Here is a 19,199-nt window from a genome sequence, read left to right as displayed (position 1 = left end):
TTATTTATCTTACGTTCATTCTGGCTAAAACCCTAATAGCTCTCATAAAGAAAAATAAATTTTTCTATTGATGGATGATGATTTTGAAGTTTTGAATCCTCCAACCAAGGTATGACTCAATTTATGAATTTTTTGTTTGTTCGATTTCAAATTTTTAGAGTTTAAAAGATGAGTATTTTGGTTTTAATTTTTTTTCAATCCAAATTTCAATCAATCCTGCATAGTTTGTATATCTTTCTGCAACAGTAAATTGATGTAGTTGGTTTCCCTGTCCATCTGCACTCCAAAGAACCTTGGATTCCGTTTGGTGCTTCTGTTTTTATATTGTTTTTTTCTCAAGAGTTTGGTTTCAAACTTTTAACTGAGATGCATATACTTTTGTATTGTCTGATCTGATGAGAGCTTAATTGCAGCCACAGTCATCAAAACACGAAAATAAAGCAACATCATTTGTATTTACAAGTCTATTTACAAATAAAGTTCGACGCTGATGAACTAGCCATCACAAAGGTGACTGACTGACCTCAAGCTCCTCGTCAAGCATGTGCAACCGAAATAACATGAGGGACTTTTTCGTTGTCGAAGGGCAAGCTCACATATACCCTAGCAAACTCCTCTGCAATTTCCATGGCAAGCTCACCATTCACAGCCCGGCAATACATATACAACACCGTATTCGCAGCGGCATTGTAGAGCATCAGTAACACGAGAGAAGTTGCAGTCACCACAATTTGCATTTGTTGAAGCAGCAGCTTCTGACTTAAAAATTCAATGGGTGTAAAAATAAATCTACATATTGAATTGGGTTTATGGGGGTATATTAGGTATTAAATTTGGGTTTAAAGAGATATTAATAGTTTAGTTAAAAATCAAATGAGTGCAAAGAGTAAGTTAGGTGTATAAATAGGCTAAATGGGTTTAAATAAAATTTCCCTAAATTAAAGAAAAAAGTCATATTCTTTAGACAATCCGACACTTACATAATATTATAAAAGAAATAAAAAGGAAAAACTTAAAATAAAAAAAAATAAAAAAAATAAAAAAAGGTGCATGAAATTAATTGCACGTCTACATTAAGCAAATGAATGGCACAGTGACAGAAAGTTAAATAAATGTAGTTCGAAATTAATCTTACACGACTTGGACTTCTTCACTAAGACTCAATCAAAAGCAAAGGTTGGTTGGTATATGAAGACGATCAATGGACTATTCAGCTGAGATCAAGCACTATATTCCGTATGTACCGCAACCCCAAGTCAATTAGAAACTCAAAAAATTAAAAATTAAGAAGCTCCGTCTCCTTTTGGGAGTAAAAGCTTGTAAATTTAGAATTACAGGCCCGTCCGATAATGGTTTCTCAAATAGGGTCTGCATAATTTTTTTTACTTTTTACGTATTTTTTTAATTTTCAATCATCAGATAGGATAAATCGAAGAAGATTAAAAGTTAAAAATTAATAAGAGTGTGTGATAAGTAAAAAGAACTGTGTAGATATCATAACCTTACTTAGATACTACTGAAAATAAAACGTAATTAAAAGGGTAGATATTCATTATAAAATAAAAACTATAACATATATATTTGGACCGAATTTGTGACCCCATTTTTTTACACAATTTTTTACAACCGTTTTGTGGCTTCCACTACGTAAAGTACTTTTAACGATCTGAATTTTTTATTTTTGAGAAAATTATTCGTAGATTATTCTTGCAAAAAACTAACCAAATATAAAACCATTAAGACATTCAATGATCATATGATCTCATATTTAGGTGATTTTTGGTAGACATGATATTTGAAGGAAAACCTAAAAGATAAACAGTTTGGATCCTTGAAATACATTACGAAATGAGCTCCACAAAAACAAGTATCAAAAGTTGTGTAAAAATATGGTGACACAAATCTGCCCCTTAGGCCATCTCCAACCGAAGGGTCCAGAGGGCCAGAGGGCCAGGGGGCTGAAAATAGCCTGAAAACTGTCTCCAACCGAGGGCTAGGCCAGAGGGCTGTGGAATCTCAAAGGGCCCCACGGAATCGGAGAGGGCTAGAGGGCTAGAAGGCTGGCCAGAAAAACTGGAAATCCTGTCGGTTATAACCGACAGGAATACGTTTATATTATTTAATACAAATGTATTCATGTAGGTTATAACCAACAGGATTATATTAATTTTTTTTTTTTTTAGGGTTTTTTGGGCCTTTTTTTTTTTTAAAAAAAAAAGAAAAATTCTATTTGTTTTTCCTATAAATACCTAAACCATTCCTCACAAAATTTTCACCATTCCTACCATTTCAATTCTCATATTTACCTTCCTCTTTCAAAAATCTATCCTTCAATTTTTTTAATAATTTTGAAATGGTCTCTTCTACAATGAAAAGGTAGGGCTTGGACCCGAAAAGAAGATAAGTTCTTTGCAAGGCTTATAGATGGGTGTCAGAAGATAGTGTGAGGGGGAATTGTCAAACTAATTTGTAGTTTTTAAATTTAATTTGTCGTTTTTAAATTTTAGTTGTAATTTTTAAATATAAGTTGCAGTTTTTAAATTTAAGTTGTTGTTTTTAAAGTTAAGTTGTTGTAGTTTTTAAATTTAAATAATAAATTATGTTTGGCCCTTTGGCCCTCGATTGGAGACCCTTTTTTGTGGCAGGGCTAAAACGAGCCATCTGGCTCTCTGGCCCTCGATTAGAGACGGAGGCAAATATGGCCCTATACTGTTCATTTAAATATTAATATCTTGGAGAATCTTGGAGGGCTAAAGGGCTAAAACGAACCCTTTGGCTAGCCCTCGGTTGGAGATGGCCTTATATTACTTTTCGCTATATAGGTATAAGGCAGGAGTTATTGAATTGATTGTCATGACCTAAATTACCAAAAAGTATTGGATCATACTATGGAATACTAGCATATGGCCACACACAAAATTTGTGAAAATTTTGTATTTTTTGTATTTAAAATGGAAGGAGAGAGAGCGTGGGATGGGGAGAGATAGGAGAGAGCTTTATTTTTTATTTTTTTAATTAGAAATATCTTAGAATCACATATATGTGAGGTTTTGGAAAGAAAAAAAAAAAAAGTTTGGTTGTGTGAAATTACATTACTGTCCACATTTCTTATATATATTTAGTTTTAATTAAAGGGTTAAAATGATAATTTTATAAACTTTTTATTAATAATGAGAGTTTTATTAATATGTAGTTCAGATAATCAGCACAAAAATTCGAGGTCAAGTTTGGGAGCTCTCTCGAACATGGTCCATGCAAAATACTAATCAAAGACAAATTCTAGTAGAAAAATATCATAAAAAAGATTTTGAAAACCTGTTTACCGGTGGCCGGCCAGATGCAGCTAATGATATGCATACACAACCAAGTAACACTCTTTCATAAGGATCCAATTTAAAGACTTTAATATATGAGAATTTTCCATTCTAGTCAGTTTTAACATAAATGGCTGATTGAGACGTATGTGGAATAATTTTTTTTAAGTAAAACTGCAAATAGTTGAGATGGATGAGTTATAATTAGAGAACTTTAACGAAAAGGTTTCGGTACTGCTCATTTTAACGAAAAATTATATTTTTACATTAAAAAGTCAATCTTGGTACTATTCATTTTACCCTTTATTTTGTCCTTATCGTTAAAACTCAAAATTTTTAAAACATTTTCATTAGTTTTCCTTTATAATTATCGCAACAGTTTTTTTTTGTTGAATAATTATCTCAATTGTTTGATCAAGTGGGAATTCTATAATATTGGAAAGCCGTTTTTTAACAACAAAAACAAAGAGCTTTTTTTTTTAGTTGACAAGGGAAATGAAAATTTTCATAAAAATATTACGAGATCACGGGACCCGAGCTATATTTGTTATTAACAAACGACAATAAAAAATAATTAGTTGTAATTGTTTTTTTGTTGTTGAAGAAACTGGTATTATTTGCAGCTCATAGTCAGCTTAATTAAAAAACCTTTCCAACAGCTGAACTCACGATTTTGACAACAGTATATAATAAGCTATTAGTTTTGCATGATTATGAAATTTAAAATAATTAATCAAGCATAATTTAAAGTACACCCACTGGTAATTAAAATAATTAAGTAACAGTAATTTAAAATACGCTCTTGACTTATCCGCTATTTTCAACTAAGCCAAGCATGGGAAATTTCCTGATCAGCATATGTGGACATGGTAATTGCGCAGGTCTATATACATGCTTTCTTAATCAAGTTGCTGGAGTTGACTAACTGAAGCTAATTGCTTGCAAGCAATATACAAATGTTCTGTATTTTTGTTTTCATACTATAAGCCAAGAGTTATGGTTCTAAGTGATACTATTTAATTGTACTTTGATCAGCATTCCATGACTAAAGTAATAGTCAAATGTTTGAGAGAAATACTAAATTTTAGAATTAAGCACTCATCACAAGTGGCCTTCTGCCCCCTTTTTTTTTTTTTAAGAAAACTTCGAGGTACGAAGGAAATTTATTAATATGAAAAAAATAAATATACCTAATGCCAGGTATACCTAGTGCTACACATCCTTAAATGTGTGTGTGTGTATTTTGACGCAACTTTTTGTGGTTTTCATTTCATAATTTTTTTTTTAAAGATCTGAATCATCTATATTTCAATTCATCATTCATATATCATCATCGTAAAAAAATTAAAAAAATCATTTATAATTAAAAACATATATGATCCTACAAAAAAACAATACTAAGATAATTTGTATATAATATTAATATTTAGTTCTCCAAGTATAAAGTCATTGATAGGAATTGGATGCTGTCGTTATAATCATTTTTTCCAGTTTATCAGTTGGTTGACTGTATAACTTGGTATGGAACATCATTAATTGTTTTGTGTGCGTGTGTGTACAGAGTTTATAGAAATAATTTTCACATAGATCATTTTTGGGCTACTTTGTTTTCTGAATTCTTCTAAATTCAATTCAAATATAAAAAATAAAAATAAAAAATGAAAAGAGAGTGCAACGAAAAGAAGCATATATAATTCACTTCCCATAATTTATCTACATATTAATATCTGCATGAGCGCATGTGATAATAATTCACTACCACACAAAAACTTATGTCAGTTGTAGTATTGTTGTCTATATTTTGGAGGGTGTGAGTCCTTTGAGCTATGTTTGGGGGAAGGATTCTAGCCCTGTGAACTTAAAGACCAAATTAGTAAAAAAATGAATTATAAAATGCTAGATATGAGAGATTACAAAAACACCGTATAAGCATTGTAAAAGACATGTAAAAAAAATTTGTAAATGACTTAAACCAAGTAAGGATTTAAAAATCACTCTCGACTCTCACATGTTTTTGTGATGCTCATATAACGCTTTTCTAATATCTTCCATAAAAAATATTGACGTGATTTAACCGTAACCACACAAACAGAAGAGCATGGAATAACACTGGAAGCGGAAGGGCAGACCCTTGTCCCTTCGAAAAACCACTCACCCAAGCCTAATTTTGACAAGGAGTCCTAGGATTATAGGGCCTGTCTCCCATATTTATGTGGAGAGCTTTTACTCCCTAGCCTTCTTGTGCTAGGCTTGTTCTTCATTGCCTCTTTTGCAAGGTTTTGTCTTCTCCCTAGGTTATAGGGCTTTGGATCAGGCGAGTTTGGTCAGAAACTTTCCAAATTTACCTTCTGATACGCTGGATTTTGTCATTGATTTTCTTCTTTCAACATATTTGCGGTTGGTCTACCTTACATGGTAAGATCCTTGATGTATCCGTTTTGTTACATGGGAATTTCTCTGCAAATTGTGTTCTATCTAAATTCTATCCCTGAATATGGATGTTGCAAATTAATGTTGTCTTCTATCTAAATTTTGTTAAAAAAATCTATTATGTGTTGATGTGATACACATAAGACTCTGCACTCTAATAATCTGATGACACATGGATTAAAGGAAGTGTTTCAAAAATTTTAAAAGGTAAAAAGAAGAAAAACAACAAACTAACAATCCTCATCTTCTCCTTCTTCTTTGAACTCAGCCACCGACAACAATCTCCATATTCACAGACGACATCGATCAATTTTCAATTTCAGGTATCATTTTGATGCGTTTGTCAATTTCATGGATCATCTGTGATAAAAATATGAATTTGACTACAATATTTACATGTATTTAATATATCAACATCTTTAGGTTATAATTTGGCCACCTATTTAAATGTTAATTATGTAGAATGTCTAAGTGACAAACTTATTAGAAAAGAAATCCATATTTGTGTCTCAAATTTATCTATTAGCTTAACTGTGTTGTTCATGTCAAGTTTCTAATAAATAAATTGTGTCCAACACCATCTGAAAATGAAAAAAATAACCCTTTTTCTGTTTTGAGAATATATATATATATATATATATATATATATATATATATATTTTTTATTTATTACAATTGATCTTATTATTAATAATCTAAGTTACAATATAAAGATCGGAGCGTTTAAACCGGCAACACAATAAATTAAAGAAAAAAGTCATATTCTTCAGACAATCCGACACTTACATAAAGATATAAAAGAAATCAAAAGGAAAAACTTCAAAAATAAAAAAAAATAAAAATAATCCATGCATGAAATTAAGTGCACGTCTACATTAAGCAAACGAATGGCACAGAGTGACAGACGGCAAAATAAACATAGTTCGAAATTAATCTTACACGACTTGGACTTCTTCACCAACACTCAAATCAAAAGCAAAGGTTGGTTGGAATTTGCCTTGTTTGACTAGTGGTATCGTGGCCCATTTCTGGGCTTATTTGGATCCGTGTGCTATGGTCCATTACTGGGCTGCATGCTGGCTTGCATGAATTGATGCCTTGGCCCACTCCTCTTGAAACTCAACCTGAATTATTGCTGAAATCTAAATCTGCCATCTCAGTCTCTCCAGAACTGTTGTTGGGCCCAGATCCATCAGATGGGCTGCCTGAGCTGTCCCGTTCAAGTGGGACATCAAACCCACCGTATTCTTCATTTGTACTACGCAACTCCCCTGAAGAGTAGTGTGTTTGATTAGTGATGACGAACATCTCTGCTTCGAAAAACGTGACATCCATGTTGACATATAGTTGCTTATGGGTGGATGGTAGTTGGCTATTAAACCCGAAAAAGACACAATGAACGGCACACGAATTCAATTTACTTTATTGATTCTTGTGAAGATACACTTAGGCCACGCACCTAAATATACGAGGTGATAATTGAAGAGAGGATGGTAAAGTAATTAAGACTTCCATGGGAGTTCAAAAAAGTCTTGAACTCAAGTAGGCATTCGATTAAGTAGAAGGGGCATGAGCCTCAATGAGAAGAGCTCGTGTAGTCTCCAAGATATGTCTGTTCTTGCATTCTTCCACGCCGTTTTGTTGATGAGTTTGAGGACAAGTAGTCTCATGAAGTATGTCGTGCGCTGTGAAAAATTGTGGTAGCTCCGAATTAAGATATTCTCCACCATTATCAGTTCGAAGAACTTTGATAGGACAAAAGAGAAATTTGACTTCCAATCATGCGATAAAACAGTTGAAAGATTTGCCCAACATCACTCTTTTGTTTCATAATATAGAGCCAAGTCATTCCGGTGCAATCATCGACAAACGTAACATACTAACGAACACCATGGTGAGTTGCTATTGGTGAAGGCCCCAAACATCTGAATGAATTAACTCAAAAGGCACTATTCTTTTACTGAAACTCAAATGATAAGAAGTACGATGACTTTTTGCAAGAATGCAATCATTATATTGAAAATCAGAGTTTGAAACGCCATTAAATAAAGAAAAAGTAATTTTTTTTTCTAAATAACGAAAGATGCATGTCCTAATTGACGATGTCATAGCCAAATTTGCTTGATATTGTTATTGTGACCACTGCAGACTTGGTTGACTCGGCCTGTTAGCACTTCATCCACATAATATAACCCTCTCCTCTTGGTACCACTCCCAATGATCGTGGTACAAGAGGTCCTATAAAATAGAAATAAGAATCCCAATTATACAAAGAATCAATCATATGATCACATTCCCAAACTATATGGTTGATTCACACCAACAAATAGTTATAAAGGAAATACAAATGATTAATTAGCTGATATGTTTGAGTGTGCCAAGGTTGAGTCAAACTGAGAACCGTGCAGCTCAAGTTCTCTCGCTTCTGTTCTCCCAGTAATTTGAATCAGGATTGACGGGATACAGATCGTGAGCAGACGCAGACGAGGCAGTCCATGGCCCTTCAGTTGACTCAATTTCTATCTGTTTCTCGCACGTGCCCCTTCCAAAACTAGATTGAAAATGTTTCCTCATTGCATCAATCTTAATACTCTCGGCATTTGGATTCGAGACCGACTCATGAACAACAGTCTTTCCTTCGAGCATGCTCACAACCGAAGACATGGTAGGCCTAGCTGTCGAAGTAACATTGCAACAAAGGAGAGCCACATTGATTGCAACAATCATCTCCTCTTTATTCAAGTCTGATCCTAACCTTGGATCAACTAGGTCCATCAAATTCCCCTGATCTTTTAGAAGTCGTGCCTACAAAAAATGGAAGTAACAAAAGCAATATAAATTCTGTCTTTGGATTAAACTTCATCGATTCAAATGTACTTTCACACATATAAGGCATATTAAGAAAATTTGAAGTTAAATTAGGAAGTAGTAGATTGATGTTACCCAATCAAGAAGATAAAAGCTTTCTTCCTTTTTCCGGTAAGTTGTGTTGTTTCTCCCACTAACAATTTCCAATACAAGAATACCAAAACTATAGACATCTGCTTTATCAGTCAGATAACCCCGCATTGCATATTCGGGCGCCATATATCCACTGCAATATCATGAAATCATATCATTAACCCATATTGAGCTAAAATAATTAGTAAAAATATTGCTAATTGAATACTTCCAATAGTTAGAGAGATAATAAGTAATACAACTATATTGAAAGAGCATATCTGCCCTTCAAACTTCTTGAACAACAAGGATTTGGTTAGGTTGAAAATTAAATAAGTTAGAGACTTTCCTTTTGCTCTATCTTCTTTTTTTAGGGTGGAAAAAGATTAAAACAAGAGAATAAGAAGATAAATAAAAGTGTAGGGACTCACTAAGTTCCAGCAATACGAGTGCTAATGTGTGTATTATCTTCTTCATCAAGTTTGGCCAATCCAAAGTCAGATATTTTCGGGTTAAGATTTTTATCAAGCAAAACATTAGTAGCCTTGATGTCCCTATGAACAACCTTCAATCTTGATTCCTCATGAAGATAAGCTAAACCTCTTGCTGTACCAATGCAAATCTTGTGCCTTGTTGGCCAATCCAACTTTAAATGACTTTCTTTTTCCCCTTCAATTTGCCAAATTAAACAGGGTTAGTTGTAAAGGACATATTTTTAGTGCATAAGATCTTTTATGCCCACTATATGAATGAAATGAACTTTTGGCAAATGAGATTGATATTTACTGAACAAAGCATGAGCGACACTATTATTTTCCAGGTACTCATAGACAAGCAATAGTTGATTTCCCTCAATACAACATCCGTGGAGCTTGACAAGATGAGGGTGTTGCAAAGCAGAAATCATGCCAATCTCATTAACAAATTCACGATTCCCTTGCTTTGATTTGGAAGAAAGCTGCTTAACAGCTATTACGGTTCCATTAGCTAGAACGCCCTACATTTGAGAAAGATAGTCAAACTCTCATCACTATATGGAGCAAATTAACTTTCATTAGAACGGACAGTATCAAAGTAGGAAAAAAAATGTAATAAATAAAAAAATATTGGCTCCGAAGAATACCTTATAAACAGAACCAAAACCACCTTCACCAATCTTATTGGCTTTGTCAAAGTTGCTTGTGGCATCTTTGAGTTGCTTGAAGGTAAATTTACCAGTTTGCAGGTCCACACCCTTCAAATCTGTATAACAAGTAAAACTCATAAGAAATTGTGTCGAAGAAAACTTTGAGAACAATAGCATTCTTAGTTCTTAATATTTTGTGCATGATTCTAGAATTTAACTAGTAATTGGATCCATAGGTAGACACTCTGCATCATGAGTCTGGACGATAAATATATTATAGCAACATCAAAGTGCCGGAAAGCTCAATATCTAAATAATTACTGTCTTTGTGTATGCACATCAATATGCATGAGAACCATGCAAAAAAATAGCACAAATATTGTTCTTAGTCACGAAAAAAAGTTCGATAAGAAAAATTAATGGAGAAACAAAAAGGAAAAACCAGTACAACAGAATAAACTGCAAATTAATACCATCCTCCAATGTCTTTTTTCGTCCTAGGAGGCCTCTCTTCCAAAGAATACCAAATATCAGTAGTACAATGAAGACTCCTCCAACCACAATTCCAACCACGGCTCCTACAGGCATAGAAGATTCTGACGGGGGAACAAAGTCTGCCAGAAGAAAGAGTAGCTTAAATTAGAATAAATGTAAATGTAATTGATATGAGAGTGGATCATTCAACCAACTATCTAATGCACACAAAAACAGAAGATTGAACCCGGTCTTTGAGGCATCTTTAAATAAGTAGATAGTATATGAAGTAATCCCTCGAACAAACTTTCTTTGGATGGTTGTAAATTTTTAATGTTTCCTCAAGTGAAATGGTTAGTTTCCATGTAAATATTAAAAATCCTTGAAGTTGAATTTTGTTGTATTTAAAAGTGTCAACATGTTACCTAGAAAAAAAAACAGCATATTATGCGATAAGAAAATTTAAGAGAGTATTTCTTCAAGTCTTGTCTCAAACTACGTGGAGTAAAACACGAAAAACACAGAAGCATATCTATTCTAAAGTTGGAGGGGAATTGGCATGTTCATGGCTACAGTCAAGAAAATGCCATCACCTTATTTGCAAGAAAGCCATCTGATTTGGGGCTGGGTTGGAGGGTAATTTTGTCGTTGGGATTTGGGTGCCCTGCTATACACGTGTTGGGCTGACCAATACATCGGGTTGCATTCGTGGGATCGACGACTGTGTGGGGTGGGATTTGGTGAGGGGATGGGTTAGAAAGAGCCTTCAGCTTGCAGAGAGGGATGGAGAGAGAGAAAGAGAGAGCTTGAAGAATATCACCACTTCTCCTGAACGAGGGTTAGCTGTGCAATTCCAGTTCTCTCTCTAAAAAAAGCCAAGGCTTATAGTAAGGTTTTCAATTTACAAATGGTTTTTCTGTTCAGATTTTCTTTTTGTGAGTTTTGTGTGTGAATTTGTAGCATGATCTTCCACTGCATCATCCAAATTTTGCATTTGTAAATTGTCAAAGAAAAACAAAGTATGAGGAATTTATAGGAGATTGTGTCGGCTTTGGCCATGAAGGGTATCAGCAGGTTGTTCCCCCATACAGGTGATTAATCGTTTTTCAGTATGTGTTCTATTTGGATGAGAAAGTGATTGAAAAAGATGATTTTTTTTATTTGTTGGTTGATTTGTGCATGGACTATGTATTAAATTTTATTTTATTTTTTAATTATTGGGATTTTGTGTATTGTGTAGAACCAGCAATGCAAGAGCAGGATCTGATCAGTCACATTCGAAAAGAGGTTTGTTCCTCAAATCACATTCATTAGTTTGATTATTTGTGTATGGGCTCATGTATCTTAAACATGTAGTGAGAAGTGAGGATTTTGTTTTAGTGTTTTAGATAATCTGATGGAATATGTAGATACTATGATTTGGGGTTGCTTTCTTAAACCATGATAAAGCAGTCCAAGTAAATTTAACATAGATATCATTTTTTATGTAATGCATGAGTTTATGAAATGTTAAGACGATAATATATCATGTGATTTAAAATTCAAAGAGAGACAATGAATCGTGTTTGATATTTTGTTTGTCCTGATTCGTTTAAATTTGGACGTTTTTCAGTTGGATTCATCATGTTTGATATGAATGGCTTGCCAATGCAAAAGTTTGCATCTTTTCTTTGTTGGATTCATGGGGTTTTCTTAAGCTTTCAAGTTTTTAGTTTTTATCGAGAAATTTTGGATTTCATTTATTTTTCGAACTACACTTTTTTGTTAAGATTTTCTTTATACTTCAGTAAATGATTGCTTCTTTACCTGTAAATTTTCAGGTTGTTCAAAACCCACAACGAAGTGCGGGCAATTTTTCTAGTTTATGCGGAAATACAAGGGAAAGGAAATATTGAAGAAGAAGAACCCTGTAGAACTGAAGGCGGATCTCTTAATTTAGTAGATATATCAATGCATATGATCAACGCATAGTAATTAGACGAAGCTCAGATTAGTGAAAACTTACTTGGGTTTACTGAAATAGCTGAAATAAGAGGACCATAGACTCCTCTAAGAGGGATGCCTGTCGTCCCTTTCCCGGCCCAATATAAACGAATCTCCAATGTATTATTAGTTACAAGAGTAGTAAAGTTCTTTATGACTACATCACCAAACTCACGGGCTTCGTCCATGATATTGAAGTCCTCCTCCTCCAGTTTTCCCTGCAATACATACATGTATATATACTAATTTAGTTGCTCAAATTTCATGATTATAAATGTGAAAGTTAACATTCAAATCGACCAAAATATAAACAATGCTTGTTAGAATAATTCACTGGTATACATGGAAGTGGATGCGATTAGTTACCTGAATGTAAATATTGAATATGCGCCTTCCCAAGCTTTTATATGTTGAGCCATTTCTAAACATTATCTCTGCAAAATGGAGGCTTACAGTGTAGTTTCCATTTCCCAGACAAAACCCAAAATAAGTTAGAGAGATGGGAGAAAGGCGAGCGTTCATGTACAGTTGAGGATCGGTCATAGAGAGTCTAGTTTCATTATTCCATATAAAGGTGTCCATAGAGTGGTCATCATCAGGGAAGTAACCGGTGCTGCTTAATGCCCAATTTGTTCTGCTGTAAAATGATGAAGGTCCAGCTGGAAATGTGTCATCATCATATACTGTATCTTTCTCTCCAGGGACAGTAACTTGTTTCCCACCACAATTTATATGGAGAGAGTAGAAATCTATGAAAAAAGAAAATGGAGATTAGTAGGCATTGAGGAGGAAAACTAAAAAAGAATGAACCGAGAAAATAAAGGTAATTATTTGTGTAGAAACTCGGCTTACGTTTTGGACACTGTGAAGTTTTCAAACATGAAGCAGTTGTCCTAATAGAATAATTCAAAGGAACAGAAATTGTCAGCAATCATAAATGAGAAGTTGCAAAAAAAATTAGTACATAATACACCGTTGGATACCAAAGTAAATTTATAGGTGCATGCTTTGAGACGATTAATTTGAACTTACGAACTATTGCCTTTTGACGAGCTTGTAAACAAGTTACTGCAGAAATTAACACAAATGAAAAGTTAAGCTTTTCTCCACATAACACAAACAGATTAACTTCAAGCTAATGAAGACATTCTTACAGGCCGCCTCGTGGTTGACAATTTGGATCCCCTATGGTGAGGTTGTTATATGAAAGATCACTGCACAAAAAGAGCTATGATGCAAATTCTGTTGAATTGTAATTCTCTAGCTGATTAGATTTAGTGAAATAAGTTACGAGCTTAACTGTGCATTCACTTGAGTTGTAACACTGCCAAGTGTGAGGTTCAAAGATGTGAGGCAAATAATGCCATGTGTGATGATCCTAGAATATAGTTAGATGTGTGGTTGAGATCACTTTGTAATGTCCAAGGATCCGGCTGTGTTTTGCTAATGGTAATATTCTCTTTGCACGACTTGTGTGTGAGAGAGAGAGTGAGAGAATGTCAAATTAAGAAGGATTTTCCTCGACTGCATTCTGCAGAGCAGCGAGGACCTACATTCTGTGTGATTTTCTTCATCCTTTCATTTTCATTATTAATCATCTTCCTCCCAGTCCTCATATTCATTGAGGTTTCATAAACCAGAATCAAAGAAGCACTAACAAATTCTTTTCCAGATGTAGTATGTCAGTACAAAAGGAAACAAGGGTGAGGAGAAAGAGGTAGGCATTAACATGGTTCGAATGAAGTTTTTGATATAATAGTTTTATATCTATCTTAGTAAAAAAAATAAAAAAATAAAAAAAAACAGCGTAAATTTCCTTAGTAACTAAAGAGTAGCATTTGGAAGAGAAGCTTACACATTGTCTTTCGTCCAAGTAGGTACACGTCCAGTCAGCAAGTTTCCAGTTAAGAATCTAAAAATAATGAATACAGAAAAACTCAGTCACGAATATAGTGTTTGTTCTTAGGAATTTCTTTGTGAAGGTTTGAAAATTTGAGTTTGCCAACTCTGGGTGCATTAGATCATTACTTCCATTTGAAAGACACACCTAAGGGTGATCACCTTATGTCAGTTAATTGCATGAGTATTAATGACTCTAATGAATAAACTAAACATTTCATTTCTGAGCAGAAGAGCCGTTTTCATTTTCATTGCAGTATAGCCTGTGACTCATAATTATAGTAATCGTGATTTGAAATACTTCACATTGAAGAATGTCTGCGTGAATTTCATGTAAGAAAGACTAGATTGGTCATTCCAATTGCTTACATATAACCCACTTTTGCTAGACTAGAAAAGCTGTCTGGAATATCTCCGGTCAGCTTGTTAAAGCTGAGGTCTCTGCACAAACAAATAGCAAATGCAATTTAGATGTGCTCCCTGCAGAGAGGGAAATGACTTCTGAAAGAGATGTTCTCTTAATAAATACAGAAGCATAAAGTCCGCTCAACATCGTCTAAGTCACGTCAATAATCCTTGAAGTAGTAGAATCACATCTAGAAGAAATTTTTTTATTTGACAACGGAAGAAATAGGGACTAAGACATTTGTGCTTACAAAGTTTTCAATTTTTTCATTTTCTCAAGAAATGGAGGTAACTGTCCAGTAAGGTTGCAACTTCTCAACATCCTGCAACAGAAACACCAAAGCTTTGAGTTTATAGAAGACTTCCGGTACAGACGGAAATTTTGTGTCATGGAACCATTAACTCACAGTGTCTTCATGTTTTTCATCTTATCGAGCTTTGGAATGGGTGATTCAGGTCCACTCAAGTCAGTGATTCTCCTGCATGTTAAAATTGGGCCATGAACATAAACTTCGCATTTCACTAATCGTTTTGGATTTATAAACAGAGACGAGATATACTAACAAGTCAGTTAAGTTTGTCAAAAGAGAAATGCCAGAAGGAATTGGCCCTGTCAAACCGCTAGCCTGAATCAATCTGTTTCAATGAGTCATAACATATGAATTAGTGATAATATTCAGAATCAAATAGCAGAAATATGATACACAAAAGAAAAACACTCACAGTTTTTCAAGATTTGTCCAGTTCCCAATAAAATCAGGTATCTGCCCGGAAAAGTGACTGTCACTAACCCGACTGCATAATGATTGAAAAAGGGAAAATACTACGAATTAGTATCAGAAAGCAATAAAAAAATTGTATGAGTGCTCAGGAAACCTTTAAGAAGAAAGAACCACAGAAGCTTACAAGTCCTTTATTTTGGTAAGCTTTGCAAATGTTTTTGGCAACTCCCCGCTAAAGTTGTTTGAGGAAAGCAACCTAAGTATGAAACAGATATAAAGAAGTAGATGATTTACTGGTGAAAACATCCAGAATTTGTCTACAAGAAAGAAAATTGCAAATAAACCAAATAATTTTAAACACGGTAAAATTTGAATAGGGCTCTTACATTCTTTCTATGTTGGCCCAAGATCCAAGCTCCCGAGGGAGAGGTCCAGAGAAATTATTCATACCGATGTCCCTATACAAACAAATTCAATTCCATTGATTAAAAAAACATCATTTAGGATCATCATAGAATCAAATGGGGTAAGCAAGAAACAAATGCGCAATCAACACTCACAAACTCTGCAGAGTGGTGATGTTTCCGAGCTCTTTGGGGATAGAACCTGTCAAACGATTTCCAACAAGGGATCTGCATCAAAAACTGTAGTCTTAAGATCACTTTTATCAAGCAAGTGGATCAATAACATTAACATGTTCGTCAATACACCCCCATGTGTTCGATTCAATATTTATGATTCAAATGCCTCATGACCACGGAAGCCCATCATCATGAACAAAACCCAATGTAGTAGATTCATAGTTTAAGAAAGAAATGGCTGAAGAACATTGGAGTGACCAAATAAAGCAATAAGAACATGACATGAACATCAAACACAAAAATGTATGCAGTTTGAGAGAAGACAGTACATGTTCAGAAGTGGAAGAGAGCTCCATTCTGGAGGGATGGTACCGCTCAGGTAGTTGCGGGTGAGGTCGCTGAAGGAGAAAGAAAGAAACCAGTTATTGTCTCATTAACAACATAAATAAAGGTAAGCTAAATATGAAATTAGAATAAACCATTTACACGACACATAGTTATTTTATTTTAAATAATGTAAACTTGGAGGGGTTAAAATGTGCTTACATTACTTGAAGATAGGTGAGATTTACCAGCTCTACTGGGAGTGTTCCTTGCAAATCTTGGGCTTTTTGAACTCTGTGTTTCATTGGAAAACAGAGTTTCAAAGATTAATTGCAAATTAACAGATATCCATTACGCATCTATATTGTGACTAAAAGGAAAAGCTGCCACAGAAATGAGACCAAACAGGTAAAACACTAATTTATCATAGAAAATGCTTACTTTTGGTCGGGGAATTAAATAGGAAGAAGGAACTGGTTTTCTTCTTTAAAACCGAAGGAAAATGTCCAATGTTCTTTAGAAAGAATAAAACTTGAGGAATTACACAAACGGTAAATGTGTATTTGTTACAAGCACACTGTGAATCATTCTTTCATTAACTTTGTAACTAATAACTTTGTCGATACAGAGTTGTATGTGTATAATAAGTATGCAAGAATCATGGTGACTATGTACAATTATACGTTGATCAAGTATGCAAGAATCAAGCCTAAATACAGCACAACGGTAATACCAAGTCCTAACAACTCAGCATGCCATGGAGCATCTATGCTGGCTCATAACCAGATCAGAAACACATTGTTATAGAAATTGAGCAAATTGGCCCATAACTCGATTTTGCAGATAAGTTGAATTGCTGTACATGGTAGGGTTGAACGTTTCTTGAATTTCAAGGCACAAGAAGTTCTTATTAGATCAAGAAAAACTTCCAATTGGTTGCGGGTTGAAGAAAAAATAAAAAATCTGGAAGGGTAAAGTATTGGGAGATGGAAACCCAACTAGTGTACGCATGGCTAAGCCCGTTCTAGTGTAAGGCGGCCAAAGCCCATTTGGGAATTTTAAGATGTATACCAATTTTCATCATAATTTTGTTCCAACAAAAACTGAATTGGTCGAAATCGAAATTTTCAATCCTGACTTGCACGTCAAGAATAGTTTATAGTTCTAAGAAATTTGATTCAATTTATTTTTATTCATGCCCCTTGTTTCATCAAAAACAGAATTAACAATGTGCACGAAGAGAAAAAGATGAGCGTTAGTCACTTTTCATATCTCTAAACAGTAGCAACATTTACTTACTTCACATACAAAATAAGAGCTTCAAAATTTTTACGCCATGAACCTAGGCAAAATTTTCAGTGTGTTAGGAAAAATGTTCGATATATTAAGTGTTATAATTCAAGTGGTACAAAAAAAATTTCATGTAACCAACTATTTATATTATAATACTTAATGTGCCGGACCGTATTCTCAAAGCATTAAAAAATCTCTCCGAAGCTAGGGTCGGGGCGTGAGAAAATCACAACGAAACAAACGAGCTCGACTGTGCTATTAAACTAACATCCCTCAAATCCAACTGCAATCAATTGGCCTAGCTACTTGGCCGACATAAGGTTGATTGAGTGAATACGACGTGCCAAGTTGCCAATAGACAACTCGCTGAGGCCCACACTAGGCCTTATAATTCCTACTTTATTTTGGAGGTTTCATGGGCATGGGGTTAGGTTTGGGGACATTTAGTGAATTTGATTGATACTTATAGCAAATAGACGTGGGGTCATAAATAAATAAATAAAACGAATTTTTTTTTTAATAAAATAATATATTAAATGTTTGTTTTTGAGAGAGAGAGAGAGAGAGAGAGAGAGAGAGGTTTACATGCTGGTAATATGGCAGACGGTGGAGTTTTTGTCGGAGCAAGTACAGTTGATGGCATTCTCAAATCCTTCGGCTGCGCTTGAATTAGTCCATGGAAGTTGGCCGCTGCATGGATCTGGGTCTCCACTGAAATCCCAGCCCTTCTTCCCCAATGTCTTTGCTATGGCTTCCAAAGTTTGCACTGCATATACGCATAATAAAAGGCAACAAATTAACATCGTGCTCAACAAAATAGTAAAAAAAAAAAAAATTTTGATGCATAGACAAGAACTACAGAGTGCACCTTATATGATTGAAAGTTTCTACCAAGTTCACGCAAATATCTGTTTACCTAAGGTTCATTTGATAACCATTTTAATTTTTAATTTTTAGTTCATTGGTAACTGTTTTCACTTCTCGGAAGAATGTAAACTGAGAATCAAAATCAACCCAAACCAAATTTTGAAAACTCAAAAAGAATTGAAAATTAAAAAATTATCAAACGAACTTAAAACTATCATTTATAGAATGAAACAAAGGAAGATATTTGACATAGAGATATTGAGGTGAATTACTCGTACCTTCATCATTTGGCAATCGAGCAGCTCCAAAGGCAAAAGTTACAAAGCAAGCTACAAAGAAAAGAGAATGAGGAAGAAGTCGAGGGAAGAACATATTCATCATTTTTCTAGGCAAAGTCTTTCACATTTGAAGAGAAAACCAGAGACAAAGGGATCAGTTTGCGCAGCTAGCTGGATGGAATATATTGAGAGGTTTTGGACTTTGTTGGATTGTATGTCTGAAAATTTGTGAGAGTAGTGAAGAAAGAAAGATTTGTGAGGAGAATGAGTCTGAATTACAGCTTTTTATTCACTTGAGGGGAGGGAAGGAGTGGACCTCGAGGGACAGAAACCGAAGTCAATGACTTGTCTTACCTTACTTGCCCTTAAAACCAAAGACCAAACAAGAAAGGAAAAAAAAAATTATTCCCAACCACTTACTCTATTTATTTTTATTTAATTATTTATATAATTAAAGATACATTTACATAAATTACTTGTAAAAGAATTAATTTAAAATAGAATATTTGAGTTTAGCCAAGCTAGTTACGTCATTGTGTTTTATCATGCACCAAGTTTGAATT

At 34.3% G+C, this 19,199-nt stretch overlaps 1 protein-coding gene and 1 long non-coding RNA gene across 2 annotated transcripts; one reads left to right on the top strand and one right to left on the bottom strand.

Moving 5' to 3' along the window:
- Positions 1–7,790: 7,790 nt before the first annotated feature.
- On the bottom strand, positions 7,791–18,748 carry LOC103949972 (probable leucine-rich repeat receptor-like serine/threonine-protein kinase At3g14840). Its single transcript, XM_018648126.2, has 24 exons — positions 18,637–18,748; positions 18,077–18,257; positions 16,421–16,492; positions 16,204–16,272; positions 15,854–15,925; positions 15,680–15,751; positions 15,478–15,549; positions 15,295–15,366; positions 15,136–15,207; positions 14,979–15,050; positions 14,823–14,894; positions 14,536–14,607; positions 14,123–14,179; positions 13,422–13,481; positions 13,300–13,335; positions 13,120–13,160; positions 12,634–13,016; positions 12,290–12,485; positions 10,284–10,424; positions 9,808–9,926; positions 9,471–9,681; positions 9,116–9,353; positions 8,688–8,838; positions 7,791–8,549 (listed from the first exon to the last, which is right to left on the bottom strand). Exons 1-24 carry the CDS (start codon positions 18,737–18,739, stop codon positions 8,154–8,156), a joined length of 3,030 nt encoding a protein of 1,009 aa, XP_018503642.2. The 5' UTR covers positions 18,740–18,748; the 3' UTR covers positions 7,791–8,153.
- LOC125478591 lies at positions 11,157–11,855 on the top strand. Its single transcript, XR_007259398.1, has 2 exons — positions 11,157–11,375; positions 11,525–11,855. It is a non-coding gene; the product is annotated as an uncharacterized LOC125478591 (long non-coding RNA).
- Positions 18,749–19,199: the final 451 nt, after the last annotated feature.

This window comes from the organism of the source record quoted next, unplaced genomic scaffold (assembly GCF_019419815.1).
Source record: "Pyrus x bretschneideri cultivar Hongxiangsu unplaced genomic scaffold, Pyrus_bretschneideri_v1 Contig25, whole genome shotgun sequence".
In the NCBI taxonomy this organism is placed as follows: Eukaryota; Viridiplantae; Streptophyta; class Magnoliopsida; order Rosales; family Rosaceae; genus Pyrus; species Pyrus x bretschneideri.
The sequence above is the reverse complement of the archived record's forward strand: the minus strand, read 5'-3'. Positions and strand labels throughout refer to the sequence as shown.